The sequence below is a fragment of the Lampetra planeri genome, chromosome 13, assembly GCF_965212315.1.
Source record: "Lampetra planeri chromosome 13, kcLamPlan1.2.h2, whole genome shotgun sequence".
Lineage (NCBI taxonomy): Eukaryota > Metazoa > Chordata > Hyperoartia > Petromyzontiformes > Petromyzontidae > Lampetra > Lampetra planeri.
The window spans coordinates 573,227-591,285 of NC_136119.1; the positions used below are offsets into that span (position 1 = coordinate 573,227).

Consider the following 18,059-nt stretch of genomic DNA (forward strand, 5'->3'; position numbering starts at 1 on the left):
ACACTGCATGCTCCCCCTACACTCCGCCTCTGGGTTACACCGAGTCCGGGTCCTCACAGGACAGCGGGACTGGGTACCGCAGGGCCCTGTCTCTTCCTCTCCATCTTCAGTCTTCGCTGGTTACACTCTCCCCGTGCGCCTGTGCGCATCACCTTATATAGTCCCTCCTCCCGGGAGACGGAGCGGATGCGGACCTCGATGTGAGCATCGCTCCTTAGTGAACCAATCACGACGCGCTATCTCTACGATCCGCTTTCCCCCAGCGCGTGTTTCCACTCATCACCCAATCACGCCGCGCTGCCACCCGATCACTCCCACACCAACGCGTCACCGGCACCCAGCCAATCAGCACCACACAACACACGATCCCGCGCTGACCCCTGATCCCTCACCGTCAGCGCGCGTCACCACACACACATCCAATCCCGACGCGCTAGCACCTGATCGCTACCCCAGCGCGTATCGCCACTACAAATGTAAATCCGGTTAATCCGTTCTGACCTTTTTTTTTGGTTTTTGAAGCACAAAAATATGAAACAAATTACAATACACATTAGTACTGTACAGTATAGTAATGTATAAAGAGAGAACACTACCTTACTTGAGATGACTTCAGTAAGCACTCAAACGGGTGAACTGTACAATACAGTAAGTACAGTATTGTACAGTACAGTAGTACAGTACAGTACTGTATGTGCTAAAAAGCACACCAAAAAGCAAAAAGTCACTGAAAGTGTCTTCACAGTACTCACAGTACTTCTTTCTGTGTCTCTTCTTCTCTCCACGATCTTCCTACAGGAAGTCACGACCATGTGACAGCCTGGAAATAGCATTAAAATGGCCGCGGCTCCTGTTCGTGAACCGAAGCGGAGTTCGTGAACCGGAGCAGATTTAATGAACTTTTCTGTTCGTGAACCGAGTTGTTTGTGAACAGAAGCGTTCGTGAACCGAGGTATCACTGTACTACGTATGAGGAAATAGCGTGACGTGAGCGATGGAAACAATTAAAATTTATTGACGAAATAATCAGAAATCACAGACTGGCAGTAGACCGTGGTAGCGTCATAAAAGACAGCAAAAAAAGGGAAAAATTAGCAACCTAAAAATCCAAAAGGAGTTTTGTACACTCAAACATAATTATTGTAACATGTCAACTTGTTTCATAATGGTAAACAATGAAACCTGAGTTATCTGCACACAATATCTGGCAAGGGATTTGTTTAATAATAATAAGCAATGAACGTGATTAATGATCTGCACACAAACATTATTATTGTAATGTTTGTGAACTAATGTGTTTAACAATAGTAAACAATGGACTTGAGTTGTTAGCGTTAGAAGCAAGGAACTTTGTACTTACCATAGCCATGTTGAGGCCGTGTGCCATGCGTAGCCCCCGTCCTGGCCTACATTGGCGAGGCCGCGGAGTTGGCACATTGCCAGGCTAGGGGCTGGGACGCTACCCCCCCCCCCCAGCATCCCCCGCGCGTGCAAGAATAATGGTATGTAAGCACTAAAATATTATTATCTACGGAGTCTGTACTATAAATTGGACGCATCGTGTTAGGGGGGGGCGAAGAGGACATGACTGTGAATAAATATCCGCAGCGTTATGTGTGTACGTGTTGGCTGTAAAACGCGTAAAAAGAAATGTCCCCGTGAGCTCGAGCTAACGCGCATCACTTGGTAGGGTCCGCCCCCCCCCCCCACGCAATTGTAGTCAGTTGGTACGGTCGATGTCGGGCAATAAGTAAATATTTAATAATAGAAACGGCCCAAATGTGTTAATTAAACTACTTTAAAGTTTACGGATGGGAAAACGGAATAGCCTATTCCCACCGCGGGGCTTAGGGCGTGCCGCCTGTAATTTTTTTCTCTACGTGAAGCCCACCGTCCGAGAGCCAAATCCCCCGCAAGCGCGAGCGTGCGGAGACTTTTATATATAAGATAGCCCTGTGAGCCATTCGGCACTTGAATCGGGTGCAACCGCAACAAACAAAAACATGAAGAAGAAACATCTTAAAGTGACTACCGGCAAACAGAAAAATCCAGGAAAAAACAGCAAAGTCTTCCAGAAAAAGCACCGTATATCAATGCTGTGTGCAAGCATCCCAGTGGGATGCAAGTCAAACAATAACAACCAAAAGACAATGTAGAGTAAAGTTATCAGTCTAACTCTGTACTACAACAAAGAAACATGGCTAAACCAAAACGTTTTCGAAATCACCAAAATAAAGCTATAAAAGCAATGTAACAGTGATCATAGGAACTGTGATTTAAATTTAACAATAAACGATATACATAACATGTAAAACCAAACTTTGCAGCCATAGCTGGCAGCATGAGTCACTCCATGTCAGTAGGAGTATAAGCAGGAGTATCAGTAGGAGTATCAACATTTTTCAGATTCTCTCTCCCCTCTTCCATTTCAAACCTCCACCTCAGCGTTCCTCAAGTCAGATTTCTGACTAGGGCCACATTTGGCCCTTGGCCCGCCAGTTGATGAACGCTGCCTTCAACTTTTCAACTTTTTACGCATTTGCCAATAATCAGTCCGTGTGTATGGCCTTAACATTAAAACAGAAATAATGGGCGATGTTTCAGGCAACAGCCCTTATTCATAGCATGTTAAATATTCTTCATAGAAGAAAGGCCATTGCCCGAAACGTCACCTATTATATGTTTTTCTTTTACGGCCACATGCATTGTTGCTATTGGCCAAAGCAGCATCACCACACAATTGTCTGAACCCATCAGTTAGTCCCTGTCATTGTGCCCATCCTGCTGCTCACCAGAACATCACATGCTCCACATCATTGGGTGTAGATCAGAAGTCCGGTGGCAAAGGGGTAGAGAAGACCTAAGGCCAGATGGCAGCATAGTACCGTCAGGTTCAGATCTAGGAGGTCGCCGCGTGTCTCCTGTGCAGCAGCGGTGAAGTCTGGTTGGAGGGCAAAAGCCCTGGCAGCCATGTGGTGCAGTAAGTGGTGGAGCCATCGACGGAATTGGCCATGATATCTCGTCTTGAGGGTTTGAATTGTCATGAAATATTTTCCAGGGACCCCACCCCTGCCGATCATCTCACGTTGTTGTTGTTGTTGTGCTGTTGTTGTTGTTGTGGCACTGTGCCGGCTTAGGGGCGCACACCTCTTGCTTGCGTGGCCTGCCCCGTCCGGCGGGGCCCCCGGGACAAGCACCAGCGGAGAGGCCGGCAGGGGCGGGCGGTGGGGGGGGAGCGGGGGTGGCCATGCAGCGCCGGCTGGACGGAGCCCTGCGCTCCGAGCTGGCGTTCCTGGGCGCGCTGTACTGCGTGCAGGGCATGCCCTATGGCCTGCAGTCGGGATACCTGCCATTGTACATGCGCGCCGCCGGCGCTTCGTACGGGCTGGCGGCCATTACGCGGGTCCTCTACGTGCCCTGGCTGCTCAAGTTCGCGTGGGCGCCGCTCGTGGGCCAATGCGGCTCGCTGGAGGCCTGGCTTCTAGGCAGCACGGGCGCCATGGGTCTTGTGTGCCTGGTGGGTTAAGTTCAATTCCAGGCCGCCAATTGTGAACCATTTCGTCGCGTGCGGAGTGGGCGGTCGAGGTCGGGGTCGTTTGAGCACCGAGGTTGTGAGAACGACCCCCGCCAACGTCGCCGGCTCCGGTCGTGAGGTGGCGGCACTGACGGCGAGCGCCGTCTTCCCCCGCCGCCCCCTCCCCGCCCGCCGCAGGTCGGCGGTGCGGTGCTTCCCGAGCCGCGCTCCTCGCTGGCGCCCAACGCGGCGCTGCTGCTGCTGCTCAACGCGCTGGCGTCTGTGCAGGACGTGGCGGTGGACACGTGCGCCGTGCGGCTCCTCGCTGGTGGGGCGCGCCTCGCCTGGGGCAACGCCGTGCAGGTGAGCGCCGCCGCCCCGGTGGTGTCAGAGGTTCGCGGATCGAATCCGGAAGGTCGCCCTAGTTTATGTATTAACCGTAAAATATGAGCTAAATATACATGAACAGGACCCTGCAGGGTGGGCTGGTAGGAATAATACTTAGTACCGGTACAGGGATATCGACCGGGTATAGAGGAGTTAAAGAAAAAATTACTGTATTCTAGTGTAACGTTAATTAAAAGTGTTTGTTTTGACAAGAAACGCTTAGCGAAGCCTTCTGCACTAGGCCTCGCGAAGCCTGCCGCACTAGGCCTTGCGAAGCCTGCTGCACTAGACCTCGCGAAGCCTTCTCTGCAGTAGACTTAGCGAAGCCTTCTGCACTAGGCCTCGCGAAGACTGCCGCACTAGGCCTCGCGAAGCCTGCTGCGCTAGGCCTCGCGAAGCCTTCTCTGCAGTAGACTTAGCGAAGCCTTCTGCACTAGGCCTCGCGAAGCCTGCCGCACTAGGCCTCACGAAGCCTGCCGCACTAGGCCTCGCGAAGCCTTCTCTGCAGTAGACTTAGCGAAGCCTTCTGCACTAGGCCTCGCGAAGCCTGCCGCACTAGGCCTCGCGAAGCCTACTGCACTAGGCCTCGCGAAGCCTTCTCTGCAGTAGACTTAGCGAAGCCTTCTGCACTAGGCCTCGCGAAGCCTGCCGCACTAGGCCTCGCGAAGCCTACTGCACTAGGCCTCGCGAAGCCTTCTCTGCAGTAGACTTAGCGAAGCCTTCTGCACTAGGCCTCGCGAAGCCGCGCTTTTCGTGCACAAATAAGGCGATTAAATGTATCTCGTCTCTGTGTTAATAAGCCTGCCGCACTAGGCCTCGCGAAGCCTGCCGCACTAGGCCTCGCGCCGTGCTTTTCGTGCACAAATAAGGCGATTAAATGTATCTCGTCTCTGTGTTAATAAATGTATCTTGTCTCTGTGTTAAAAAAACGTGCTGTGTTTCAGTAAAGTAATTTTTTTTAAAAACGTGCTGCGTTTCAGTAAAGTAAATTTGAAGCGAAGTTTAAAGTTTCGCCGTGAGGCGCCGGAAGCGACGGCCATCTTGTTTAGTTGACAGATCGCAGGGAGAGCGGGCGGCCATCTTGTCGGACAGGGTCATGCCAAGTGCTTGCAGTAGGGGGCGATGTTGATACACGGATGGACGGACGGACGGACACATTAATCTATTGGTGGTCTGGTCCACTTCATTCCTACCAGTAACAGGACCCTGCGGGGTGGGCTGGTAGGGATAATACTTAGTACCGGTACAGGGATATCGACCGGGTATAGAGGAGTTAAAGAAAAAATTACTGTATTCTAGTGTAACGTTAATTAAAAGTGTTTGTTATGACAAGAAACGCTGTGAGATTTAAAGACTCGTAGTCTTTCATTTCCAAACGATCACATCTGAGATTAATTGACCTTAGATGGGGAAACTCGAATGCATTTACTAGTATAAAGGTGAAATAAAATAGAGGGAATAAACGGCACCTTGGTGCATTTTATGTCGTCTACATAGAGTTGAATAAACGGGCGTTTGGCATATTCATATAACAGTACTACATTGAGCAGTGTTTGTTTGGCACTTCGAGTTTTTATTCGCGCGCACGACATGGATACCGAAAACAACCACGACTTTGAAGACCCCAATGGTTGTCTGGACGCCCACGTTGAAAAGATGCTTTCTGAAACAGAGACCGCATTTGCTGCTGGAACCCTTTACAAACTCGCAGTGAAAAGCGTCGTTTCCATGGACCCAGAACCAACTGCAGTTGGTGCTGCTATAACGGTAGCATCGCCACCAAACATGCAGCCAGCAGCTAAATAATCAAAGATTGCAGCACAAGTAGAAATACTTGCGTGTAAATACGATGTAGTGAACACGACAGAGATGTGGTGAACACGGCAGAGATGTGGTGAACACGGCAGAGATGTGGTGAACACGGCAGAGATGTGGTGAACACGGCAGAGATGTAGTGAACACGACAGAGATGTAGAGATGATAGTGAACACGACAGAGATATAGTGAACACGACAGAGATGTAGAGATGATAGTGAACACGGCAGAGATGTAGTGAACACAGCAGATGTAGTGAACACGGCAGAGATGTAGTGAACACGGCAGAGATGTGGTGAACACGACAGAGATGTGGTGAACACGGCAGAGATGTAGTGAACACGACAGAGATGTAGAGATGATAGTGAACACGACAGAGATATAGTGAACACGACAGAGATGTAGAGATGATAGTGAACACGACAGAGATGTAGTGAACACGACAGAGATGTAGAGATGATAGTGAACACGACAGAGATGTAGAGATGATAGTGAACACGGCAGAGATGTAGTGAACACAGCAGATGTAGTGAACACGACAGAGATGTAGTGAACACGGTAGAACTATAAGCGAGTGAATAGCAGCAGCGACGAGGCCTCTCGCTGCCTCTGCTCTGCCGCTGCCGGGCTGCAGATTCAGCCGAGTCAGGCACCACTGCCAATATGCACAACAACAATAATAAACGTGCTGCGTTTCATCTCTGTGTTAATAAGTCTCCCGCACTAGGCCTCGCGCCGTGCTTTTCGTGCACAAATAAGGCGATTAAATGTATCTCGTCTCTGTGTTAATAAATGTTTCTTGTCTCTGTGTTAAAAAAACGTGCTGCGTTTCAGTAAAGTAATTTTTTTTAAATAAACGTGCTGCGTTTCATCTCTGTGTTAATAAGCCTGCCGCACTAGGCCTCGCGAAGCCTGCCGCACTAGGCCTCGCGCCGTGCTTTTCGTGCACAAATAAGGCGATTAAATGTATCTCGTCTCTGTGTTAATAAATGTTTCTTGTCTCTGTGTTAAAAAAACGTGCTGCGTTTTAGTAAAGTAATTTTTTAAATAAACGTGCTGCGTTTCAGTAAAGTAATTTTGAAGCGAAGTTTAAAGTTTTGCCGTGATGCGCCGGAAGCGACGGCAATCTTGTTTAATTCACAGATCGCAGGGGGAGCGGGCGGCCATCTTATCGGACAGGGTCATGCCAAGTGTTTGCAGTAGGGGGCGATGTTGATACACGGACGGACGGACGGACGCGGGCGGGCGGACGGACGGACGCGGGCGGACGGACGGACGCGGGCGGACGGACGGACACATTAATCTATTGGTGGTCTGGTCCACTTCGTTCCTACCAGTATAAAGATCTCGTGATGGGATTCCACAAGAGTTGGCCATTACATGCCGGCGTCATTGTTCAAATTTGCTAAATTACCTGCAAATTACTCAACATTGTCCCCGACTGCGTGAAGCACAGCCGAGCCTGTGTGACAGTCCTGCGCAATCAGATTGGCACGGATACCAAATGTCCTGAATTATTATTCTTAATAATAAATGGGGTTCACAAGCTTAGACAGTTGATGGTCTCATTCCAGTCACCAGTAACTCCTTCATCACGTTAAGTTTTGTGAATGTTTTATTCGTATTGTTTCATATACTACGATGGCTAAATATAATTAATTTGATATGCGATGAACACCTCGCAAGGAGCGTGAGCTGGTGACGCTACCTCCTCACGTGAATGAGAGGCACTTGATAGGCCGTCGGAAGTATCGCGCGCACGTGGCCGTGATGATTCCCTGCCATCTGAGAGTTCTGAATGAAAATGCCTTCGTTTGTATGTACGTTGAACTTCTTTCGCACCATATGTAGCCAACCGTGCTAATCGGAGGCGTTTCGTGGCAACAATTGTAAAACAATAACAGGGAACACAGTCAAACAAACAAGCAGCTGCGACTTGCTTTGAAAGCCCACAAAAGTGAAACGGCGCCGTGCCCCACTCCCCGCTCCCAGGTGGTCGCCTACAAGCTGGGCTCGGCGCTGGCGGGCGGCGCGCTGCTCGGGCTGGCGGGCGAGCGGCTGGGCTGGCACGGGGTGCTGCTGGTGCTCGGCGCGCTCTACCTGCTGGCGCTCGCCTACACCCACCGCTGGCTCACTTGGCGGCCCGGCGGCGTGATGTCTCCTGCCCAGCACGGCGGGCAGCACGATGATGGGCAGCAGCAGCAGCAGCGGCACCGTGCCACCTTCAACCCCGTCGCTATCTCCAGGGAGCTGCTCAAGACGCCAGGCACCGCCTGGATGGCCGTATTTGTTCTGCTCTACAAACTCGGTAAACGGCGTACTCATCCCTGGCGCTCGGCCTGCCTCTAGTCCTGAGCCTAACCCTGATCGTTGCCCACACTATGAGCAGCAGTGCTACGATTCACCTCCCACTCATTCATTGAATTTACACAATTCAGACTCACGATTCCATTCAAAATTGTATTATACTGTCTCGTTTTCATTGCCTCATTTGCAGTGCTTTTCGCCTAGTTACCACAGCCTTGTCCATCCCATTAGCCTAAACATAGCCGTGGCATATTACTGCATATCATCGTCCCCAGCCATGATCAACACACTACTCGATGAAGGCCTAGTTCTCACGGACCTGCGACCTTACAATCTACCTAGCATCTGCACACGAGCTGAGTTTAGCCTCATCCTGTAACAAGGCAGAGTAATATAACGTGTCGCCCGAGTGTGAAGAGGTCCTGGCAGTTGCAGAAACACTACGCATGGGGCTCAAATCAAGAACAGTGTTAAAACTATTCCCCTCAAATACCCAATTGGTGCGGCTACAATACTGGCAGTGATGGGTACGTTATCATTCACTGGTGGTTCCTTGGTCGGAGGCCACATGCTGCCACAGGCCCCACTAAACTATTAAATGTCATTTATTTTTTATTTTACCAGGTAAGGCCCACTGAGCGAAATAGCTCTTTTTCAGAAGCGACCTGGCCACAAATGATAACTCAACGAAGTGGCTTATCACATGGAAATTCATAGCAGCCAAATACTCTCAAGACGTGATGTTGCTTCTAAATGTGAAGAGAAAAACCACGTGACCACGGGGAGACAGACGTGCAAACTCTAAATATACAGAAGGCGTCAGGGTCGGGATCTAACCTACGACCTCCCGTATATCAGGCGAGGTAGTTAACATCTCGCCAGCCTGGTGCCCCACCCCGCCCCGGGCAGGAGCATCGCGGCGGGTGTGGCCCGCAGGCCGCAGACTCCCGTGCCAGCACGAGGGTGCTGCAGCACGTGTCCTGTGCTCCAGGGTCAATCCGTGAATGACCCCTGAGTCTCAAGGTTAATTGACAAGCGCCGCTTGCCGAGGCGCGTTCGGCCCGTCCTCGTTAGTATAGTGGTCAGTATCCCCGCCTGTCACGCGGGAGACCGGGGTTCAATTCCCCGACGGGGAGTGCCAATGTTTTTTTTAATCCATCTCAACTCTGCTACACGTCTGCGTGCAGTCTTAACGACCAACGAATCTTTATTTAGTGGTGTCTGATCGACGCTCGTGATCTGATTGCTGTACATGAATGCGCGGTTTGAGTGTCTGAGTCGGGCCGGGCCTCCTTGGCTCTCCTCCCCCATGAGTTGAGGTCGTTGAACTGCATCGCTCGGGAGACGAAGCACACTTTATTGTACCGTGAAGAAGGGCCATTACCCGAAACTTCGACTCGTATATTTTTTATTCCACACACAGTCTTATTGATGAATGTGTTGCGTTTTTAATCGTAATATTTTGTTACATAATATATGGATAGACTAAGCGTCCCAGCTCTCTCATGCCTCGCGTCTGGACATCAACATTCTCCCACCCAAGGTTGCATGTAGTTTTAAAACGTCTCGTCGTGTTCAAAACCCGGGAAACATTGGACCGCTGGGTCAACTTTGGGCAGACGACTTGAACCAGAGGCCAACGTGGGCCCAACGTTGCGTGTTGACAGCTGGACTTTGACAATACCGTGCATATCATTTGCATGGCTGCGACCACGGGAATGTGCAATTTGAGACCTTGCACTGCAATCTCTGGGCTGCTCGGGGTCACAGGTTCGGTGCTACAGGTCTCAGAGCCCAGGTCTCCACGAATGACCCAGTGGAGTCTCAGTAACAAAATGAGCAGAAAAAGATGTCTCCTTCACATATTCGTATAAAGTATTTTTTTACCCATAATCGTGGTTTTTGGGTTAGATCGTGTAAACATAAATGTGTCGTTAAACCCGCCACCACCTGACACAGCCGATTAGTAAGGTTTGTCACGTAAACAGAACGTGCCAATTCGTTACGAGTGCAGCACACCGGTTGTGTGGTGGAGAGTAAACCCACTGCAACTACAACAACAACCAGCAGCACCATCAGGCGACAGCCAGAGTTGTGGAGAAATCCTCCTTCTGTTTCGGTCTTAAACGGAGGGGATAAATGGATACAAAAAAATGACATCTCATTAGCCACACGACCTTCTTGGGAGTGCACAATTTCAGCGGCATTGGTTCAACACAAGCGACACTGAGCCGGTTTTGACATTCGGTGCCTCATCAGCAGAGGCCGCCTCGCTCGAACCGGTGCTGATGACTGCCACGTGTCTCCATGCTAAGGGTCCTCAGGACGTTCACTTGGCGTCCGTTCACAAGCGCCGCCTGGCGAGACGCGTTCGGCCCGTCCTCGTTAGTATAGTGGTTAGTATCCCCGCCTGTCACGCGGGAGACCGGGGTTCAATTCCCCGACGGGGAGTGCCTATTTTTATTATTGAATTTTTTTAAATGTCAGCCCTGCTGCACGCCTAGGTTACGACCACTTATTAATGAATAATTATTAAGTGGTGTCTGATCGATGCAAATTAACTGATTGCTGTAATGAATGCAGGTTTGAGTGTCTGAGACGGGCCTCCTCTGCGCGCCTGGCGGCCACAGTCCCCGCCTCGCCCTGCAGGGGGCGCGCGCCCCGCGTTGATGGGTCGTGACGTCACCCCCATTGACTCCATTCTTTTGTATGGCTGCCGATGTAAATGCATAGCAACTGCTACAATATTACATTCAGGTGGTCAAGCTAATTGTGGATCGGGCAGTACGTTGTTCGGTCTGTTCTGGATGACCACAGTTGCACTACAAAGGTTTTTATTTATTTTACATTTGTGCATCAGGTATCCGCATCTGCCATGGTTTGTGCAGTGGATGTGGTTTGTGGAGGACCATGAGCTTCGTGGAAGATCAAACCCAGGGATCTTATGAGTTGCGTCTTTCACAAGGTGGCCGTCGTTTGTGAGTTCCTTTGAACTCCATTCAGCTCTCCAAGCTTCGGGGTTGAACTCGCAATGATGGATCCAAAAGGGCTTTGCGTAACTTCAAGCGATGCCGAGGGACGTTATTGAGGTCCTGGTGAATGGGAAGGCGACTGCTTTCCCCGATTCGCAGAACTTCCCGGAGGGTTGCAGCGTTGAGGCGGATGGGTGGGACAGATATTTGGTGATAGCACGGGCAGCCAGGGTGTTGGGGTCGACTTTAGCGTTCCATTGACACACCACATTGCAGTGTTCAGTTGGACATCAACAAGTCGAGTGGTGACTACTTCTGGTCCATACTGGTGCACTCTGCTGTACAGTGACGTATGTATGTTGAACTTCTTTTATACGTAGCCAACCGTGATAATTGGAGGTGCTTGGGATAGACAATAAACGAAACACAGCAGTTCTCAACAATAGAATTTTCAATCTCTATGTAAAATTGCAGAGCTCCAACAATGGCTTCCTAATATCAGAAGGAAGAGCGTTCCAGACGGCCGGACAAGCACATCTGAAAGTACGCGATGCGGTGCCCGTCTTTGTTCAATGGCTAGTCAAAAGCTGCTGCGAGGATGACCGGAGTTTGCGTGATGGTTTATGCTCCTTGACGAGATCAACAAGGTGGTTTATTTGTGGCAAGCACTTTGTGTGTAATGAGTGCAACCTTATAATGTATTAGTTCGGCAACTGGAAGCCAATGCGACTTAGTGAGCACTGGACAGACATGGTCGGATCTTGCAGTGCCCGTCACGACACATGCCAAAGAATATTGCACACGCTGCAGCTTGTTATTTTTTTTTACCAGATATCCCATAGAGTAGTGAGTTGCAATGATACGTCATTGTCGATACTATGCTACAAGCCGCGGTGTTGGGCTATGTCATGACTCAATAGTGGTCAAATGTGTCATAGAGACCTGATATAAAAATTGCAGGACCTGCCTATATTTTGCACGTGGTGATCAAAATACCTCTTCTGGTCTAGTATGGTGCCGAGGATCTTTAGATGAGTAGAAACATTTATCAATTTGTTTTGTCTGAGCCCGAGTGCCAACCAGCAGAACCCGCGATTATCCGGTATTAAGCAGCTTCTCATTTCGTGAAAACCACACGTGCACCGCTCGCGTGTAATCTTGGAGGTTACCGAGGCTCTCCAAATCTAACTTTGGCTTCACTGCGGTGTGCAATTGTGCATCATCAGCATATTGATGGAACTTGCGATGAGATGACATCGGAAATCAGAGAGACGCATGTTAAAAATAGGAAGGGCCTGAGGACCGACTCCTGTGGCACACCAACTAGGCACAGCATAGGCGATGACTGATCATTACCCAGCTTGACGAACTGTGATCGACAATGTAGGTATGACTCAATCCACCCCAGTGCCGTACCCGATACACCGAACTTTGACCTTAGCCGCCCGATGAGTATCTCATGGTCGATTGTGCTGAAGGCGGCTGAGAGATTGAGGCCAACCAACCAACACTGCGGCACACCGGTCATCCATGGTCTTGTAGAGGTCATCGTTGATCTTTAGTAAAGCCGTGTCAGTGCTGTGGAACTTCCGGTGCGCAGACTGCAGCAAGTTGAATCTGCCTGGTGCAGCGACGTGGGGAAGTAACCACTTCAGACAAAGGCGCTCAGTGACCCTTCACGCTACCTTCTCAATGCAGTATCAAAGCAATTCAACTTCTTGCCTGATCGGAAGACTTCTCTCTTATAAATACAATATGTATATTTGGTGATACTGAGTCAATGCTACTGAAATAATGGACTTTCAGAAGGGAAAATGTGCGTGGGCCCATGGGTTGTGCAATAAATCTTCATCGTTATTTATATTCAACATGACGACACGTCGCAATACAACGTGACATTATCTCTAATCCATGTAACACCAACGAGCTTGGACTTGCTACGAGGCCTCTTGCAATGCTGTGCATATTTAGAATTACATTTTGAAATTCGAATCAACCAACCCCATTGTCCCCTGGCCATGAGAATGTGGAATTTCCATCCTCCCTGTAGGCGAACACACCGTGGTCATGTGTGGCAGTGCTGCGTCTCCTCTCGGGGGGACCCTGCAGCACAGCTCCCAGGTTTGCGGGTTCCAGATTCGACCCCTGAGCGATCCGGGTGGCAATCTCAGTGGTTCATTCACAAGCCCGTCCTCGTTAGTATAGTGGTCAGTATCCCCGCCTGTCACGCGGGAGACCGGGGTTTAATTCCCCGACGGGGAGTGCCAGTTTTTTTTGTTATTATTTTTCCTCAATGTATTTACACTTTTTCTTCTCGTCTGGGTGTTCGCCAAACGACCTGGAATAGATTAACGAGCGTTTGATCGATGGTAATTAATTCACTGAGCGCTGTAATTAATGGGCTTGTATTGGATGAGCGGACGTCCGCTGTTGCGCCTGGCAGTAAATCTCCGAGGATAGTAACCTCACCGTGATGACCTCACCATGATGACGATGATGACCTTACCATGATGACGATGATGATTTCAACTTGTAACCACTGGGTCGACGCACGGTATTTCGCTCACTGTCGGAGAGAGAGAGGACGACTCGGATGCGCGAGGAGGAACCACAGACGAGCGAGATCGGCAGCAAGCAGCCACGCGGCGAGGAGACGACACCAATAATTGCCCAAGCTTCGTGCCCCCCCCCCTCCCAATATATGTCGATGTTTTCAGCCATTTAATGAGCGTTTACGTGTGGGAAGAAACCCGGAGCGCCCGAAGAAAGCCCTCGCGTGCTCGAGGGCAACGCTTTGTCGCCCCGTACAGGCGGATCAGGCGCAGTCGGCGTGCTTGCTGCACTGCCTTCTCCTGGCGGCTCAGGGTCATTATGATGGGCTCCTCCTCGACGTGCCCACGGGAAGGGAGTTTCTCAGCGGCGTGTGTGCGGTGATCCACCAACCCCACAGCAGGGGAGGGCTGTGCCTGTGCTGTGTCACCAGATTTATGCTACACACATTCCAGATCGCAGGTTCCCAGTTTTCACAAATTCAACTGCTGACCCCGTGAGGAGGCTCAAGGTTCACGACCTCCCGTGTACCGGGCGAGGTAGTTAACATCTCGCCAGATCGGCGCCCCACCTCGCCCCAGACCCCGGGCAGGAGCACCGCGGCGCAGGCTGCAGACTCCCGTGCCAACTCAGGGGGTTCTGCAGCACGTGTCCTGTGTCCCAGCGTCAATCCGTGAATGACTCTGTGAGTCTCAAGGGTCATTCACAAGCGCTGCTTGCCGGGTCGAGTTCGGCTCGTCCTCGTTAGTATAGTGGTCAGTATCCCCGCCTGTCACGCGGGAGACCGGGGTTCAATTCCCCGACGGGGAGTGCCTATTCTTTTATTATTAATCTCAGCTCTGCTTTTTTGTTGTTGTTTCTCTGTATGTTTGACATATTGGTACGTCCCACTCTGCTTCTCGTATGTGTCTTTATCTTACGATTTGTCGGCAAGTACTGAGCGTCTGATCCGATGCCAATGATCTGATTGCTGTAATGATGCGGGTTTGGGTGTCTGAGACGGACCTCCTCTGCGCGCCTGGCGGCCACAGTCCCCGCCTCGGCCTGCAGGGGGCGCGCGCCCCGCGTGGATGGCTCGTGGGGTCACCCCCGCTGACCCCAGTTGTTACATCGCCCTCGCCCTCCCCAATGCGGTCACGTCGTGGAACAACTGCATCGCTAAGGGGGACAAAGTGCACTTCAGTGTGCAGCGAAGAAGGGCCATTGCTCGAAACGTCGCCTGTTATCTTCTTTTAAAGCCACGCACAGTGGTATTTATGTTTGCTTCATTGCTCTGTTTTATTTAATTTTGTAATCTTTCAAATTTAACCAATCCTGGTCTGCTGTTGAGTTCCCACCTGGATTCACAACGTAGACTCGACCACTTGAACCTGTTTGTCGAACCAGTATGTGCAACGTCGTTTTGCTCATGCTCTATTTATTTTGAGCCCACCTCTGCAGCATTTGTTCAGTTCAGCGATAATTTTCTCCGTAATTCATACCCCATGGACACTCTGACTCTGACCTAAACTCATCAGGTCACGGCTCACCAAGTTCCCGTGTCCTCGCTCCAACCCACCAATGACCCCGTGAGGAGTCTCAAAGTTCATTCACAAGCGCTGCTTGCCGGGTTGCGTTCGGCCCGTCCTCGTTAGTATAGTGGTTAGTATCCCCGCCTGTCACGCGGGAGACCGGGGTTCAATTCCCCGACGGGGAGTGCCTATTTTTTTTATTATTAATCTCAGCTTTGCTTTTTTGTTGTTGTTTCTCTGCATGTTTGAAATAAGACTGGTAGGAAGCTCCTGGTTACACCAGCCCACAGGGGATTATTGTGTCCGTCCGTCCGTCGTGCATCCAAAAATGGGAGGGGTGGGGCTGGGTGGAGAGGGAAGGGTGGGGAGGGGCTGGGTAGGGAGGGGCTGGTCACCCCGTGGTGCCCTTATAAAACTCAACGTTTAACCTACTCACGCCGGCTTGTGCCCACCCTCACAGTCGGGCATATTTGCGGAATACACCACGCCGCCGTTGACCCTGGCCATTGACCGAGCAACCCAACGTTCCTACCAGCTCCCTCCGCAGGAATGTGTTGGTACGTCCCACTCTGCTTTTCGTATGTGTCTTTATCTTACGATTTGTCGGTAAGTACTGAGCGTCTAATCCGATGCCAATGATCTGATTGCTGTAATGAATGCGGGTTTGGGTGTCTGAGACGGACCTCCTCTGCGCGCCTGGCGGCCACAGACCCCACCTCGGCCTGCAGGGGGCGCGGGTCCCGCGTTGATGGCTCGTGGGGTCACCCCCGCTGACCCCAGTTGTTACATCGCCCTCGCCCTCCCCAATGCGGTCACGTCGTGGAACAACTGCATCGCTAAGGGGGACAAAGCGCACTTCAGTGTGCAGCGAAGAAGGGCCATTGCTCGAAACGTCGCCTGTTATCTTTTAATTTAATTTGTTTTCCATTTGTCATTTTGGCGACTCCGGTTGGGCCAATCTTTCAAATGTAACCAATCCCGGTCTGCTGTTGAGTCCCACCTGGATACACAACGTAGACTCGACCACTTGAACCTGTTTGTCGAACCAGTATGTGCAACGTCGTTTTGCTCATGCTCTATTTATTTTGAGCCCAACTCTGCAGCATTTGTTCAATTCAGCGATAATTTTCTCCGTAATTCATACCCCATGGACACTGTGACTTAAACTCATCAGGTCACTTGGTGAAGCGCTGCGTCGCTTCTGCAGCACGGGTCTCACGGCTCACCAAGTTCCCGTGTCCTCGCTCCAACCCACCAATGACCCCGTGAGGAGTCCAAAGGGTCATTCACAAGCGCTGCTTGCCGGGTCGCGTTCGGCCCGTCCTCGTTAGTATAGTGGTCAGTATCCCCGCCTGTCACGCGGGAGACCGGGGTTCAATTCCCCGACGGGGAGTGCCTAATTTTTTTGTATTAATCTCTGCTCTTCTTGACGTCTGGGTTCCGATCTTAACGATCTATGAATAATCATTAAGCGTCTGTTCGATGCTATTTTACTGATTGCTGTAAATGAGTGCGGGTTTGAGTACCTAAGACGGCCGTCCTCTGCGCGCCTGGCGGCCACAGTCCCCTCCACGGCCTGCAGGGGGCGCCCCGGGGTAGAAGCGAGGTCACTCTGCAATGGCCCCTTTCTTGTGGGTCGCGAGGTCATGTAATTCACATTTTGTTTCCTTCTGCAAACGTCGGTACTGGTGAAATGCCTCCAACGTGGTGATTGATATTCTCCCACTCCGAGAAGGCCGTGTGGCTGATGGGATGAGTATGAATATTTAGTATTTTGATGGGACAGATGTGTGAAGGAGGAGACGTATTGTTTGCTGGTTTATTTTGTTACATTCATCAAAAACGACAACGCTGATGATTATTTTGTGGCGTGTATCACATCATGGTGAAGTATGGTCAAACATCCCCCCATGACCGGCGTGGGGGGGGGCTTCATCTAGCAGTGGATTGACAAAGGGGGCTGTTGGTGTTTTAGTTTGGATATCTGGGACTTCGTGGGGACATTCACCGAGATGGCGAACCCAGCACACCACATCCAGTATGCAGGGGCACACTGCACGTTAGTCGAAATGCAGGTCGCGTGTGGTGGGGTAAAGTGTGGGTACCCCCACCTCTTCCAAGTCGTCTGGTCAGCGTGGAAGAGTAGGCCAAATGCCCTCGAGAGGGGCTCTCGAGGGCTCCTTCTCCCGGAGACCCTTCTGCCAGCGGCGGGCGTGAGCAAGTCTGTCGTTGCAATTGGAGTTGGCAAAATATCCAACCATGGGATCGCAGAGCTTTGGCAAATTGTTGGCAGGGCCGGTTCTGGCTGCATTTCTGCTTGTCTCTAGTTTCCCGCGCCTCTGTGTGAATCTGTGCAGCGCGATAATTCTGCTGCAGCGATTTGAGATTCAATTTCCACGAATGACGTCGTTATCTACAAATAAAGCATGATTGTCATCATTGTAAATCTTCACCTCTTATAGACACGCATTGACAACCTCACTCAGAGCCGTGCTGTCCCCCTGTCCCTGTGCCCTCCTGTCCCCCCTCTCCCCTGTCGCACCTGCCCCCCCTGTCCCTGTGCCCCCCCCGTCCCACCTGTCCCGTGCCCCCCTCCCGTCCTCCTGTCCACGTGCCCCAGGCGAGCAGGCCGCTCTGGGGATGTTCCCGCTGGCACTGCTGGAGAGGGGCTTCTCGACCCGCGAGGTGGCACTCTGGGGGAGCTTGGTCGGCGTGGCGATCTCCATGGCGGGCTCGGCGCTGGGGGGCCCGCTCTGTGACCGCTACAGGTGCCCGTCACAGCTCCAGGGCTGGGTTTGTGGATTGGCGTACACTCTGTGCAGGGAATATACAAGTGAGGCGGTCAGGTTGCTCGATGACACCCAACGCTCACTCATTCACTGCTGCCACTCTTTGCGAGCGTGCATGGGGGGCGACGGTGCGGTGGTGACCGCACTGCGCTGCGAACCCGGCGAGCCGAGTTCGATTCCCACTAATGATCAATAACAGCGGCGAATATGCGAA

General features: G+C 51.3%; 1 protein-coding gene across 1 annotated transcript in view; it reads left to right on the forward strand.

Annotated features, from left to right (window-relative positions):
* Positions 1–18,059, forward strand: part of SLC33A2 (solute carrier family 33 member 2) — a 44,945-nt gene that overhangs the window by 19,955 nt on the left and 6,931 nt on the right. Inside the window, exons 2-5 of the mRNA XM_078599783.1 lie at positions 3,138–3,517; positions 3,713–3,877; positions 7,709–8,024; positions 17,677–17,824. Of these exons, the coding sequence (XP_078455909.1) occupies positions 3,248–3,517; positions 3,713–3,877; positions 7,709–8,024; positions 17,677–17,824 (899 nt within the window). The 5' untranslated portion in view covers positions 3,138–3,247. The remainder of the gene's footprint in view (positions 1–3,137; positions 3,518–3,712; positions 3,878–7,708; positions 8,025–17,676; positions 17,825–18,059) is intronic.